This window comes from Rhinolophus sinicus, chromosome 10, assembly GCF_057876585.1.
Source record: "Rhinolophus sinicus isolate RSI-liver-muscle chromosome 10, RSI-T2T, whole genome shotgun sequence".
In the NCBI taxonomy this organism is placed as follows: domain Eukaryota; kingdom Metazoa; phylum Chordata; class Mammalia; order Chiroptera; family Rhinolophidae; genus Rhinolophus; species Rhinolophus sinicus.
In genome coordinates this window covers 5,297,070-5,312,722 of record NC_142510.1, presented here as the reverse complement: position 1 = coordinate 5,312,722, position 15,653 = coordinate 5,297,070, and the positions used below count along the sequence as shown (strand labels likewise).

Genomic DNA, 15,653 nt, shown 5'->3' with positions numbered 1-15,653 from the left:
CAGATGGCACCCGGGCATGTCTGGAGACATGTTTACTTGTCATAAGTGGGGGGACAAGCAGGTGCCAGCGTCTAGTGACGAGAGGCCAGGGACGCTGCTAAACATCCTACAGTGCACAGGGCGGCCCCCCCCCCACAACAGAGAGTTACCTGGTCCAAAGTGACAATGGGCCACTATTGAGAAGCCCTGATGGAAAGCAAGACGCCTCACTGTGGAAGGGAGGGGGCTCCTCCCCTCTCACAAAACACCCCTCAGACGATGATCCTGGCTGAGGCGAGGAACCGCCCAGACCCAAACGGGTTCCCCCAGTGGAAAAACAACCCTCTTGTGTGCTGTCCAGTGGTGGACAGTTAAACACGGGCCTGTGTCTTTTCAACGCCGCGCCCCGGCCCCCTCAGCAGTGCTTGTCTGTCCCTCCGTCAGGCCACGAGGCCAGAGACTCGTCTGCTAAGGCACAGCCACCGACAGGAAGCTCCACTCACCGTGATGCTTGTGTCCTTCTTGCCCTTGTGGGACGAGGCCACCACGGCCAGGTACTGGATGACCTTCTTGGTGTTCTCCGTTTTCCCGGCTCCAGACTCACCTCTGCAAGACATGGGAACAGTGATTTCCCCACTGGAAAGAACCTTACAGGGGTTCTATGGGTCCCTCTCTGCAGCTCTGCGCCATCTGCCACATGGGAAAACGCAGGCGCTCAGAGAGGAAGTGACACCGCTGGTAAAAAGCGGGCTGGACCTCAAATCCTGGTCCAATATTTCAATCTCTCCTCCTGAGAGGATGCAAGAGAGGATTCAGATGAAAATAATGAAAGAGAGGGGGCGGCCGGGTAGCTCAGTTGGTTAGAGCGCGGTGCTCTTAACAACAAGGTTGCCAGTTCGATCCCCACACGGGCCACTGTGAGCTGCACCCTCCACAACTAGATCGGAACAACTGCTTGACTTGAGGCTGATGGGTCCTGGAAAAACACACTTAAAATAAATAAAAGTTTTAAAAAAAAAGAAAAGAAAAGAATGAAAGAGAAAACCTGAGATTTCCTACCAAGGTCCAAACGTAGGTTTAGTTAAAATTTTTTTAAAATAAGTGTAGTTGTCAGAGCAGTTTTCAGGTCACAGCAAAACTGAATGAAAAGTACACAGAGTTCAACACCCCCACCAGAGTGTACATTTGTCACAATCGATGAACCTACACTGACACATCATTATTACCCAAAGCCCATAGTTCTTACCTTTAGGTTCACTCTTGGTGTTGTACATTCTGTGGGTTTTGACCAATTTATGATGACGTGTATCCACCATTAATTACAGTATCATACAGAATAGTTTCACTGCAAATTATCTATTATACTTTTAAAAGCTATCAGTAGCTCTGTTAGAAATGGCAAACTTAGGCAAGAGGCAGCTTGCCAGAAAGAACATAAATATCTCTCAGAGTATCAGGACTTATGGTACAAGTCTTAAAGCTCCTCTTTCAGAAAAACAGAACTGGTGATCTCATCAGTCACCGGGCAGATGGAAGCCTCTTCACCGTCTGGAGAATCCCACTCTGATTGGCAGGTGGCTAGCCAATGATCTCAGTCAAGTATCAAACGATAAACCTGGCTGAAGTAATTCATGCTAAGGTGTGAATGACTGATAGGAGAGCATTCTTAGAATACCAGGGTAGATTTTTTTTTTTTTTAACCAAGGTGGCCCTCTTGAGCCCGCTGCCCCTCTTGGCCACCAGAGGTCATCGTGGTGGGACTGTTTCACACGACAGTTCCAGACCCTGCCTCTGACGCCCATTAATCCTAGCGAAAGGGAAGAAACGGCCTCAACCCAAACTTTCCTTCCTTCTCATCCTCTCATTTTCTTTTCTCGTTGTTTCCTCTGCCTAGACGCTCTCATTTTCTGAGTTCACTGAAACTTCTGAAATGCAAGAGATGATTCTTTTTTTTTTTTTAAGTCTGGAAAGGAATTTGCCCACTCTGAGGTCGGCTCAAGGTTCTCCATGCTGAACCAGTGCCACCAACGCTAGTGCCGTCCCTGCTCTTCTTCCTAATTAGGAAATGAAGAAATTAATTTGCTCTGCCAAGGGCCCATTAATAACTTTGCTCATGGTAAAAAAATAAGAAGAAGAAGAAAAGACAAAAAAGAAAGAAACATGTGCCTTTAATAGCTGGACCCCATCCTACGGGCCCCACATGCCAGGAACAAGTGTCTGACCGCCAGGAACAAATAAATGTCTCACACCAGCCCAGCCTTAGCACTGGCCTCTGCCTTCCCAAAGGTCTTTATCCCCAGTGACCATATTATTCCATGTGGCCTCAGAGGCACCTTGTAAAATGGGAACCACAGAGGCATTATACCCATTTTTTTAAAAGGGTAAAACTAATTCCAAACCAAAAAATAATAATAATAATTAATCTTAAGAAGAGAATGGACTTTTTTTTCGAGAATGGTCTTTCTGAGGGGAGTAGAGGCCCTGTGCTACTTGTTTCAGGTGCATTCTCTCCTTTACCTCCCCTCCCACAATCCTGAAGGTAGGATATATCACTTCCACGTTATTACAGAAGAGGACCGCTGGCCCAGAGTGGGTAAGCCACTTGCCTGAGGTCACACAGCAAAGCCAGAGCACAGTCGGAATGGAAAGTCAGGTCTCTCATTCCAATGCAATCAGGTCTCTTTCTACTACATTTTAACGAGTGGTTCCATGACACTTTCCCAACCCCCTAGGAACTTGCGTTCTAGGCCCAGCGGAAGGGAAGGGGAAAGGAATTGGGCTCACAACTCTTTCCATGTAATCCTCCCAACAACCTACGGAGGGAGTGATTGACTATCCCCATCACCCACCTGGGGAAACCGAGGCTCAGGGAGTTTGCAGTAAAGTGTTCTAGGTCCCAACTGCTGCTGCTATCACACAGATAGGAAATGGAGAAGGAACGAGACCTGAATATGGGTCTACTTGATGCCAGAGCCCCTGTTCTACTCACTCTCCTTTGATAAGTGAGAATGCAGCAGAAAAAAGAGCAAAGCGCTAACCCCACTCCATCAAAGAGCTGTTCCATGCATTCTAGGAGCCTTCACTTGCCTCAACAGGCTCTTGGAAATGTAACCAGGGGCCAATGAACCAAGTCACTCTGTCATTTACACTTGAGTATGAATTACTTCCATCAGGCTAATGTCAGAACACTTGATAGATGTCACCACAAACTGAAGGGGCCAGGTTCTGATCAGAGCAAGAGGAAGGAGAGACCATGAGTGTGGGAAGCCCACGTAGGTCTCCTGAGCCCACCGAGACCCAAGACGAGAGTCAGGACAGCAGCACCCACACGGCCCACCTCCCCTTCCCTACACGATTTCCTCATTGTCCGCCTTGGCCTTCAGCCTCTCCCACCTCGTTCCTTTTCCAACAAAGACACTGGCATGTGCAGGACCGTGGCTGTGGCCCTGGCCTTCCACCTTGCAGGGGAGGGGAAGTGGGACACAGACTCTGGGAATCTGCTTCTCCCCATGGGGGCTGCTTGGCTTGACAGTTTCCACGTTTTATTGATAAAAATAAATTGTCCTGGGAGGTTCTGCCAAAGAAAACACCCCAAGCTCCAGGCTCATGGGCGTCTGAAGATTGATATACTCAGGGCTGCTTCAGAGACATTAATCTTTGCTTTTCTGACCCCTGAACTCTGGGGGTGAAGATGCCTTCCTGGTCTGAGCAACCGAAACCTCTGTCCTATTTCTTAGGGGACGTGGTGCCCAGCTCCCTCCTCCCAGAGGAGGACCTGGACTCCTGATGACCGTATACAGCCTCCTGGCCTGGTAACTAGCCCACCACCAAGTCCTTTCAGTCCGTCTGGCCCCAGTGACTGGAAGGAGCTCCCCAATGGCTGCTCCAACCCTCAGCCCCCAGCAGCGCCGGCTTCATGGGGGTACAACCTGTGCTGTCCGACATGGGCTGCCCTGAGGGCCCTGTGCTTGACTTACTGCTCTTGTGCTGGCCACCTAGAGATTCTTAAATTCTGTCCTTGGTAGCAAAGAAAAATTGGCTCTGAATCTCAGAGCTATTCAATCTCTGGTCTTCATGTGATTCCCACCCCTGCAGATGGCAAGGTCTCCTGGCATTTGGGTTATCCAACTCCTACACACCCTGCAAAGCCCAGTGAAGCACCGCCTCTATTCTGAGTACTGCCTCCAGCTCCCCCAGGCATAAGCAATACCTCCTTCCCCTGCAGCATCACTGGGCAGACTAGCACAGTGGGATCCAGGGCCAGACTGCCTGAGTTCAAGTCCCTGCTGTGACCTTGGGCAAGCCATCAACTCCAATGCCTCAGTTTCCTTATCTATAAAATGGGTATAAAAAAGCACTTGTATGAGGGTTAAATGAGTGAATATATATACTCGTAAAACATTTAGAATGAAGCCAGGTACACAAAAATGTTAGCTATTATTACTTTTATAACCATTTATTCCCTAATGCTTATAGATTCTGTTTCTATCATCCTGTTCAACATTCATACAATTGAGTTCATGACTGTGTTTAAAACTGCCTAGGAAAGAACCAGAAGGAACCACACCCAGGTTTAGTGGTGTTAGACTTGGGTGGTGGGTGACGTTTTCGTAGTGTTCTCTTCTGGGTATTTATCTACATTACTCTTGGAGGGGAAAAAAATTAATTATATGTTCACATGTATTTTAAGTTTCAATTTAATTTAAATTAAAGGTCAGTCATTATTATTTCTTATTTTTACTGTTCTAGGGAAAGGCAAGGCAGTAGCAAGCAGCGTTTAATGGGCACGCCAACTATGGGGCTAGTTTTCATTTAGTCTGTCTTTATGGTAGAAAAGAAGAAAAGAGAAAAAGGAGGCTGAGAGAAGTTAACGGATATGCCTAAAGGCAGGGTCAGCAACCTTTTTCTGTAAAGGACCAGATAGCAATTACTTGAGGCTTTGCAGGGCACAAATGGTCTGATACAACCTCTCAACTCTGCTATTAATAGCACAAAAGCAGCCACAGAAATGAATGGGCATGGCTGTGTTCCAATAAAACTTTATTTACAAAAGCAGGCAGAGGGCCGGATTTGGTCTGGGGCGGGGTCACAGTTTGCTGACCTCTGTGATTTTCAGACAGAGGTCTAACTTGGGAATCCCTGGAGCTGTGCAAGCAGGAGTTCTGTCGCAGCCAGTGTGTGACCCCTAAGCCTGGGTTTCTCTCCTGCACACCACTGCGCCTCCAACAAGCAGACCTCCAGCTGGTTCTAACCTCCACCGCATCAGAACACCAGCTAACAATTCTGGGCCACCTACTATGCACTCAGAACCATGCTCAGTTCTCCCCTACATTGCTCCTTCAGTTGTCCCAACAACCCTGGGAGGCAGAAACAATTGATATCCCCATTCTACAGATGAAGAGACTGAGGTGTGCAGGCTTAACCTATCGCCCAAGAACAAATAGCTGGCATGCAGCAAAGCAGGAAAGCAAACCCAGATCTGTGCCTCCAAGGCCTGACCACCTAACCACAGCTGCTACTCTCTTGCGATATCCATGTCCCTTCGATAGCACGTTGGGTCATCAAAAACACCTTTAAAGAACCTGTAGGCCTTCACCAGAGAGTAGCTTTTCCAAAACAGGATGGAATGGATAAAGGGAGGTGGGTGCCAGGTGGAGAAAGAACGCAGTCTGTGGGTGAAGCACCCAATGCAAACCCCTCAGAAGCCCTGCAGCTTTTCAGGAACAGCACTGCCCCCAGGGGACAGTGGCAGAAGACAGCTATTGGCCTGAGTCACCTTCCCTGGAGGGGAGATGACCCAGACCAGTGTCTCCTGCCACTGAGTCTGAGCAACCCAAGTGGGGAATGCAGGGGACAGGCACTGTTTCTAGGTGACTGATGCAAACGCCCCCGACCCCTCCCCCAGCATCAGTGCATGTCCTGAAGCGGCACTCTGGCCTCCCTGATTGGTCAGAAAGATCGCATCTTTCTCTGGTCCTCACCCTCCCCCAGCCAGTCAGGCCCTGTGTGAACCAGCCCAATCACATCCTCCCCGCAATGTCCTTCCTCCCTGGGCACCAGCCTCTCGGACCTTCTCTGTCCCTTAAAAGGCACGTGGTCCCCACCTCAGGCAGGGCCTTGGGCCTTGCTGTTCCCCTCACTGAAACTCGTCTCCCAAATTCTGCATGTAAAATCTTCAGTTCGGGACCTGGCACAATAAGTGCTCAATAAATGCTCTTTTTAAACAAGGGGTGTGGGGGCATGCAGAACAAGATGGCACCAGGTATCGCTGACAATTTAGGTGTGCCTGACTCAGCACAAGAACTTTTGTTCAACAACTGCTTAATGGGCACCTACTCTGTGCCAGATACGGGGCAAGGCGCTTGGAACGGTGAACAAATCAAACAGCTGTGCCCTTTTGTTGACTCCAGAAAAACAGAAGAAAAAGCAGCTCCACTTACGTGCATAGAATGGACTGGTCCTCTCGATCTGAAAACAGAAAGGAAGAAGGAATTAGAAGTAGCTCTGAGCTGAGGGTCTGGATATGGTGCCCCCGGGCCTCGCATTCCAGCTCCTGCAAACTCGCCCCACTGATGACGAGGGGATGACAGGGGGCCAGCTGGGCTAATTGCTCAGGGCCTAGGGGACAAGACCAAAGCCAAGAGGACAGCAGGGCCCTTTTAGATACTGCTCCCAACCCCAGAGTCCTAGAGGCAGCCCCAGAAAGAGGCTAGCGCCCCATTTGTTCAGGAGGCAGTGATCGTCTCAGCCCTGCCAGCTCTGGAGCGTCCTGGGAGACCCACTCTGCCCAGATTCGGTCATGGACTTTGGATCCGGACAGAATGGGGTCCACTTGGCCACTTCCCTGCCCTGGGGATTTGGGCACATATTCTTAACCACGCCATGCCTCAGTTCCTTCATCTGGAATACAGAATGTGGCTTAGCCATGCAACAGAATTTGTTTTCAGCCATAAAAACAACACAGTTCTGACTCACGCTACCACCTGCATGACCCTGCATGACATGAGCCTAAGTCAAAGAAGTCGGACACAAAAGGCCAAATAGTGTATGTTTCCATTTATATGAAATGTCCCGAATAGGCACATCCTTCAAGACAGAAAGCACCTTAATGGTTGCCAGAGGCTGGCCACAGTATCAGCAACAGCAAAAGACCAAAAACAGATCATTTAACTGGCCCATCAACTGAAGACCACTTACATAAAATGCTAGTCTTTATTCTGGCACGGCCAAATAATGGCCCGGGAGGCAACCATTAAAAAGCACCAGGCAGATCTTTATGGAATGACACAGAAAAATCTCCAAGGTACATTAACCTACAAAAACAAAAGGCTAGGTAAGAGGGTACTATACCTTTTGTGTTTTAAAAAGGGTGACACATATATACATAAATATATGCACATATGCACAAACATACATACCCGCCCTCAAATCCTTGTACGTGCATCAGATATATGGTGAAGCCGCCCTTGACCTTGCCAACAGAGAGGAGATGGACAGAGAATCAGGACAGGAGACCTATTTTCTTTTCCCCAGCTTCTGTCCCGTTCATGTTTGTGCTATGAGTCTGTATAATTGTTCCGTCATCCCATCCAAAATGGTCAACCTAATAGTCTTCACTGCCCTTGAGGAAACCATTATAACCAAACAGCTCAGGAATGAGGGGGGAAAAACCAAAAACCCAATGGCCAGCCCATCGCCGGAGCGCTCACTGTGTCAGGGGCCTGCATTGAGCTCCTCTGTCCTCAGCGACTCATGTAATTCCACAGCGGCCCCATTTTACAGATGAGGAAAACAGAGCACAGAAGTAAGGCGACCTGCCCAAGGTCACAGCAGTGGGTGGAACTGTGGCCCCAAAGGATCTGTCCACTCAGGAACCCAGAAGGTGACCTTATTTAGAATAAGGGTTTTACAGATGTAACTAAAGCTCTCTAGAAGGGGTCCTCCTGGATTTAGGATGGGACCTAAATCAATGACCAGTGTCCTCGTTTATCAGAGAAAGACGAGGGAGATGAGAGACACAGGGACAAGGCCATGTGAAGATGGAGATTAGAGCGCTGCGTCTAGAAGCTGAGGAACGCTAAGGACGGCTGGCAGCCACAGGAGCTGGGATTGAGGCATGGGCTGGATTCTCTCTCAGAGCCTCCGGAAGGAACCAACCCTGCAGACACCTTGATTTCAGACCTCTGGCCCCCACAAGTGTGAGAGAACAAATCCCTGCTGTTTCAAGCCCCCCAGTTTGCAGTGACTGTATTACAGCCCTAGAACAGGAACAGTCACGCAGCCAGTAAGTGGCAGGCTGGACTCAAGCCGAGTCTGCACGGCCCCCAAAGGCCCTGCTTTTTGCTCTGGCGTGGCTTTGCCTTCCTCAGAGAACCCACGTTCGTGCACTGGTGGCACTTGCTTCCACGATAAGAACAGGTAGAAAGAAAACCATAGATCTTTCATCTCCTGGGCACACTCTGGAGAGAGACGGAGGTCAGTGTCACCCTTTTGATGGGGTGACTGCAAAGGGGAGCACCATGCATTGGCACCACCACCAGCTCCTTGTACTGGACTTGGGGCAATGGGGAGGCCTGGCGTTCCAACCCCCACCCAGGCGGGGAAATCCGCTGGGGAACAGAGCTAACAGGAAACCAGTTAAAAACCGATTCCGGAAGGGCCAGAGGGGCGAGAGGATGGAGGAAGCAAGACCCTGTGATCTGAACCCAGGCAGAGAGGAAGCCCTGGGGCTGGCCCAGACAACCTCCACTATTTTAAGGAGTGATCTGGAGACTGACAGACAGACGGGCTATCTTGATCCATCAGCTTTGGGGAGAGAGAAAGGCAGGCTTTCCCAGCAGCCTTGGGAAGCCTCGGCCCGGAGCACACGAGATTTATAGGGTCAGATGCTCATCCAAAGGCCTTTCCTCACAGGTCCCCAGGAGAGGGAGCCAGCTCCAGGAGAAGGCTCCGTGCTCAGGGCGCCTGGGGGACCTCTGGCCTGGGACATTCCCATCGGAAACACACCGCCTCCAAGCGTGGGAAGCTAACAGAGCTCTCTGGCTGTGGGCAGAAGGTCCCGGTGTGGGTACTGCTGGCTGACCCATGTGGAGCCCGGAAAACTGATTTCCTGGGTTTTTCTGATTCCTGCCTGAGCCTGAACGTGTGTCTGACATAAGAGAACAGAGTTCTCTGAGTATGCAAAGCAGTCCCCCAACCCGATTTTTGCACACCCTGTTTCTTCTGCCCAAAATATTCTCTCTACCGTGTCTCTTCCTACCTAATCCATTCCCTTTTTTCTCTTTTCCTTTTTTCCACTGAGGTGAAATTCAAGCAACATAAAATGAACCATGTAAAAGCCAACAATTCAGTGGCAGGTAGTACACTGACAGCATTGTGCAGCTAAGAACCTCTCTCTGGTCCCAAGATATTCAAATCAGCCCCAAATAAAACCCACATCCATTAAGCATTCTCCACTACCTATTAACCCCTGGCAACCGCCAATCGGCTTTCTGTCACCTGCATTGAACTATTCTGGACATTTCATACAAATACAATAATACATGGGCTTTTGTGTCCACTTTCTTTCACTGACCATGATGTTGTTTGAGGTTCATCTCTGTTATAACCTGTTTTAGAACTTTGTTCTTTTTTATGGCTGAATAATATTCCATTGTGTGGACAGACCACATTTTGTGTATCCATTCATCCACTGAGGGGCACTTGGGTTGCTTCTATCTTTTGGCTCCTGTGACTCGTGCTATGCTGCCATGAATATTCAAGTACAAGTTTTTGTTTGAGGACCTATTTTCAATTCTTTGGGGTATATAACCTAACCGATTCCTGAAATGTCACCTGGAGAGTCACCTCCTCTATGACACTTTCTCTGACTCCCTAGGGCTAAGTGGGAGGCCTTCGTACTGCACGCCCCCTTCCAGGGCCGCCATGGACAGTGGTACAAGTTGTACACTGCTTAACTCTAGGGGGAACCATTCACACGGGTCACTGTGGATTTGCATATTTATTACAGCAATCTTCCAGCAGATGGAGGAAAAGTGCCTCGAGAAAGGGATGCCTTTTTCTAATTCGACATACATGCCACAATGCCTAGTGGTGGCCCTGGCTCCCCTAGTCTAAATGTCCCCTCCACTGTAGCACTTGACCTCACTGTGATTACTGTTTCACCCCGATACTCTTTAGGGAAGAAGAGTACAGATTATTTGGAATGGTAACAGACCAGTTACCCATGATATGACAGGCAGAGTTTTTCTTTTCCATCTTAGGAAAAATCAGGCTACTTTACATGATTTATAATAGCTAAGAAGTAGAACCAATAAAAATGTCCATCAACTGGTAGGTAAGTGGATAAACAAAATGTGGTCTATCTATACAATGGAATATTACTCAACCATAAAAAGGAATGAAGTGCCGACACAGGCTTACAACGTGGAGGAACCTTGAAGACCTTATGCTCAGTGAAAGAAGCCAGGCACAAAGAACCACATGTCACATCATTCATTCCATTTATATCAAGTGTCCAGAATAAGCAAATCTAGAGAGACAGCAAGTAGATTAGCGATTGCCTGCGTGTGAGGGTAGCAATGGAAAGTGACTACAGATAAGCACAAGATTTCTTTTTTGGGGTGACAGAAATATAAAATTAGATTGTGGGGATGGGTACATTACCCTGTAAATTCACAAGGAACCAGTGAATTATATACTTAAAGCGGATTAATTTGTGCTACATAAGTTATACCACCATAAAGCTTTCTTTAAACACTGTGTTAAATTTATACCATCTCTGAATCAAGAGACCTGACGCCTTCATATTCACACAGATCTATGTTTCCCAACAGTTACAAAACTTCTTTTAATGCGTCTCCTACTAGCCCGTGAGCTCCTGAAGGTCAAGGGCTATGCCTGATGCCGGGTGCCAGGAACAACGCTTGACACATAGCAGGTACTCAGTAAATGCTTGTTGATTTTAATCAATCTCTCTCTCTCTCTCTCACACACACACACAGAACTGAGTTAGAAGCAATGGTAAACTCTTATTCCTGTATTAACATATTCACTCTGCAAACAAGTTGTAAAGCCCTACGATGTGTCAGGAAACACAAGTTCACCGAGACCTCAGTCTCTGCCTTTGGGAGGCTTATGATCCAATGTGGGGGTCAGACCGGCAAAGAGACGACAGAGGGCGAGATGTGAGCAAACCTCTAAGAGTACAGGCTTGAAGGGTTACAGAAGGTAGGGCTGGCCTTGATGCTCCCTGAGACACACACAGGAAGTCTTCTCAGCTGAGGTGACAACTAAGCTGCCTCCGGAAGGATGTGTTGGAATCCCCAGGGAGAGCCTCCAAGGAGGCAGAACATCCCCAGAAGAAGGCCTGGGATGCAGCAGGTCAGCGGGGGAAGGAACCCGACAGAAGGGCCGGACTGGAGCCCTGGGCAGCTTCCAGCATCGCCTCTGTCTGGCTCAGCTTCCCAGCCCAGAGCCCTGGGGTTGGTGAGCCTTCACACCCCATCTTAAACATGCCTCCCTCCCCACTTTCTCTGAGGACTGGGGGGGGGGGGGGTCTGGCCTTGGATGTGCAAGTCTGCACATGAGCTTTCGGAGGCGATAAAGGGCTCCAGGCTCCCCTCCCCCGCAGCGGGCCTGACTGCTCTCAGGAGACTCCAGCTCCCCACAGAACAGCTATTTCGGCCCGATCCCAAACACCAGCTCATGGTTTATGGCTGAGGAGCCAGAGGCCTGCAGGCTGACCATAAAAGGACAAAACCGAGCAGACCCAGGCTCACGGCTTCTCTCCCTCCCTTCCAGTGCCAGGCTGTGGTGGGACCCAGCGAGAGGGACGTTGCCAAGCCCACGTCCCTGCAGGGTCACTGCTATCCCCAGGCCAGTGAGGAATGAAGGACACAGCCGCCACAGTGTGCAGAGAATGGCTCCCAACCTGAAGCCACCCCTGAGGGCAGATGCTAGAGCGTTCCAGACCCAAGGTGAATGTCAGCGCTGGGCCTCCACCGTGGGCCCTTGACAGCTGACAGCTGACACTGGCTGCCCTTGCCCTGACCAGGCTCTGTGCACCCCACACACTGTCCAAATCAACCCTCACACCCACTAGAGTAGGCACGGTTATTATCCTCACAGGACAAACAAGGACACTGAGGCACAAAGCAGCTGGCACCTTGGCAGAGCTGAGATTTGAACCCAGCTGAAGAGCCCACGTCCTAACATTGCTCTGCACGCCAGGGCCCGTCTCTTTTTTCCGCCTTCCTCTCCCCACCCTTCGCCCCCAGCAGAGTTGGGTAGGGAGAGATTCTGGGTAAGCAGAGATGCTCTGAGAACTTGCACTGGATCCCAACAGGAACTTTCCAGACCCACAGGGAGATGTGGCGTCTCTAACAGCAGAACTGGCCAGTTAAGGCGATGTCGGGATTCTCCTGATGGCCTCCTGGACCTCAGCTCCTAACTCTCACACTCCCCCGCTTGTCTCTGCTCCAGCCCCAGGGGCTCATGGATCTCACATCACCTCCCAAGAAGGCCTCCTCTGCTCCCCCCCCACCCCGCCTAGGACAGGCCCCCAGGGGTCCACCTCAAAGCTCCCTGGACCACCCCTCCATAGCACATGCATTTATGGGATTTGAGTAATAGCTGCCCCCCAGTAGACTGTACCCCTCTTCCAGGACCTACCCCCGGACAGTGGAGCCTCATTTAACACTATTGAATGAAAAAAGGACGGGGGAGCCAGATTCCCTCGGAGGCTGCGACAACACAGACGAGGAGGGAGAAGCATGTGTATTCCACACTGTCACCAAGTGTCAGCTGGAGCTTCTCAAATCCACTCCCTTAAGCATGTCTGCCTCTTCAACTCTATTTACTGCTTATCAAAAGAAATTCACTCCTCTTAGTTCTCTCCCATCCGTGGAAGATACCTCTGGCAGCCAATCAAAGCCTTGTCAGAACCACATGAACGTTTATCCTTCTCATTTCCTGCCAAGGAACGTGAGCTTCTCATGAAAACTCAGAGCGCCGCGCCAACCAACTCCTCCCGGCACCTCAAAGAGGACCGAGCTAGACCGACAGAGCCCCGCCAGGTCAGACACAGAGCTGAGAACTACGGCAAACTCTCCAAGAGGCCACGAAGCATGCAACTCACTGGTCCTCTGCCCAAACACAGTCTCTGGGGCAAAGTGACTTGGAATTACGTCCAGGCTCCAGCTCTTGGGTAGCTCAGAGCCATCAGTTTCCTTACCAGGAAAGCTGGGATCATCACCCACACCTTTCAAGGATATGAAAACGAGGAAATGAGACTGGATCTCCAAAGAGGTTAAAATGACCCACAGCACATCCAAGAGCTCAATAACGGCTGCTGTCATCTTCACCACAGTCATCTAATATCGTGAGCCAGTGACGTGGTTATAGACGGCAGTGATTCTTGTCGCAGGAGGACAAGGGATCAGGACAAGTTCAGTCCTTTCTAATTATGAGGCCTAAGCCATGCTCTGTTGCCTTTGGGGGCCTCAGTTTCCTCATCTGTTAAATGGGGGTAACAGCACTACACGGTGCACCACACTGCCTCAGCGGGGGGAAAGACGTTTTGAGGGCAGCTGAAAGTGACGTCTCTATCTAGGTTTGACACTCCGCTCTGGGGCCAAGTCACTCGGTGCTCTGAGCCTCAGTTTCCGCACTATGTCCAATGGGGAGGCTGTCCTGCAGGGTGCCGGTGAGGGCTGAGCCATGCGGGATTCAGCAGTGAGCGCAGTGGACATCAGTGCCCTTCCTGTCCCTGTGGAGTTTACAGAGCCAGCCCCCCAGGGCCAGCTGACGTGGACGGAGGGATACAGCTGCCTGTGGGAACTTGCACAGCACAGTTTGGCTCCTCCCACCTCCTAGATTTCTCTTCTGCTGGGAGAGGTTTCAGCCAACAGCCTGAGCTGATAAAGGCCTGAGGGCTGCTGTGTCTGTTTTAATCCTCTGAGAGTGGCCATGTGGTGCTAATTAAGTGAGGACAAAACACTCCAGTCTTGCTTTCTTGCACAGGGTGACAAATCCTGACGGCTCCTCTCAGCAGATGAGAATGAAATCTTATCTGCCTTTCACACCCCAGGGACCCATGGCAGGATGGCAGGAGATCCACAGTGGTTTTTGTCAGGAAAGCTTCACACGCGCTTTCCCCACTTTCATCATGTTAATTCACTGAAGTCACTTAACTGCAGCTTTGAGGGCTGAGCCTTCAACACCCTGAGATGTAAGAGGATAGACAGGAAGGCACAAATCGCCTTCAACGAACGGCAGGGGGCACTGTGGACCAGCTCAGCACCATCCACTAAACAGGCCATCCTTACGCTTTGGAGTCAGACAGGCCAAGTTCAAGTGTTATGTTAGGGTTACACCTCTCTGAGCCTGTTTCCCCGGCTATAAAATGGGTCAATAATAGCAGCTGCCTCCAGCAATGAGTCCTGTAAACACAGGCCCACATGCAAGCGCGCGCGCACACACACACACCAAAGAAGGGAAAATAAAGAAATCTTTTGAAAGGATGCAATAGTTGCTATTTCCTAAAAGCCACCAAGGTAAACGTAATGGGGAAAAAATGAAAACTTGATTGATCTTCCTGACTTTGTAATTTATTGTTTTCATCCTGGATTGCACACATGGGCACCATAATAGTTTCAGGGCTTCGTTTTACAGGTCCTATTCTGATCCTGCCTGCCTTGTGGTTTGTGTGAAAGATGAACTGAGAATATCCCTGTAAAGCCCTGAGCATATAGGAAGCACGCGGTACAAAGCCACTCTCGTCGTCACTTCTTTGAAAAGAAGGCACAAGAGAATTTCCATCGAAGGACAGTGGGGTGAACACGTGCACTGAGTGTGCCTTCCTCCCCCACACCTCACGAAAATGACAGGGAAGGGATTTTTCAAAAACACATGAACCAGTTCAAATGAACTGTAGAGGAGGGAAAAGCAACGCAGTCTTGGGAGCCAGAAAACAGGACGAGTGAGGACAGCCCCAAGAAAGAAGCTGGCGGTGGGGACTGCTGAGAAGCAACCCCATTTCCTCACTGACTCCCCTGCCCCAGCCCAAACCTCAGGAATTGGCCACACCAGGGGCCTCTGGAAGAGGGGGTGCAGGAGGACAAAAAAAAACAAGGATTTGTCAAAAGTCTGTTTGAGAAGCTGCTAGATACTCCCCACACCTTCGACACCCCCTGCAGCCAAGTGACTGCCCTTCCCACAGCCCCCAGGAGGAGGCAGATTTAGTCTCTGGAGAGGGTTAAATAGAGAGCCTCTGTCCTGCGGGGGCGAAGTGGGGGGTGTCACAGGGACCATATCAAAAGGAGGCGCATAATGGGCAAGTTCCATCCACAGTTTGAAACCCTTGACCTCTTTTCAACTAGACCCTCAAAATGATGGTGCAAAGACAGATCTTTACCCTCCAGGCAGAAGACCGCACAAGTCTTCTCTGAAGAATCCGGTCAACCCAAGAAAAAAAGACTGAAATATATGTCAGAAGTTGCCCCAATGGAATGGCCCAGCTCCATCATAAGATATTCAAGTTCACCAGCAGCCAGCTCCTCCTGCAAGCATGGAGCCTCCATACCCCCCGTGTGGGGCCCATGGACACAGCCAAGGATCGCCAGACATCTGAAGAAAGCCACTCATGTGACAGGCAGAAGTCACAACAAACCGAT

General features: G+C 50.0%; 1 protein-coding gene across 5 annotated transcripts in view; it reads right to left on the bottom strand.

Annotated features, from left to right (window-relative positions):
• The window catches only part of MYH11 (myosin heavy chain 11), a 93,356-nt gene that overhangs the window by 49,278 nt on the left and 28,425 nt on the right, over positions 1-15,653 (bottom strand). For all 5 annotated transcript variants that reach the window (XM_074322777.2, XM_074322774.2, XM_074322779.2 and 2 more), the window contains exons 4-5: positions 6,420-6,447; positions 483-585 (exon numbers count right to left, since the gene is read on the bottom strand). In XM_074322777.2, coding sequence (XP_074178878.2) covers positions 483-585; positions 6,420-6,447 — 131 coding nt within the window. The remainder of the gene's footprint in view (positions 1-482; positions 586-6,419; positions 6,448-15,653) is intronic.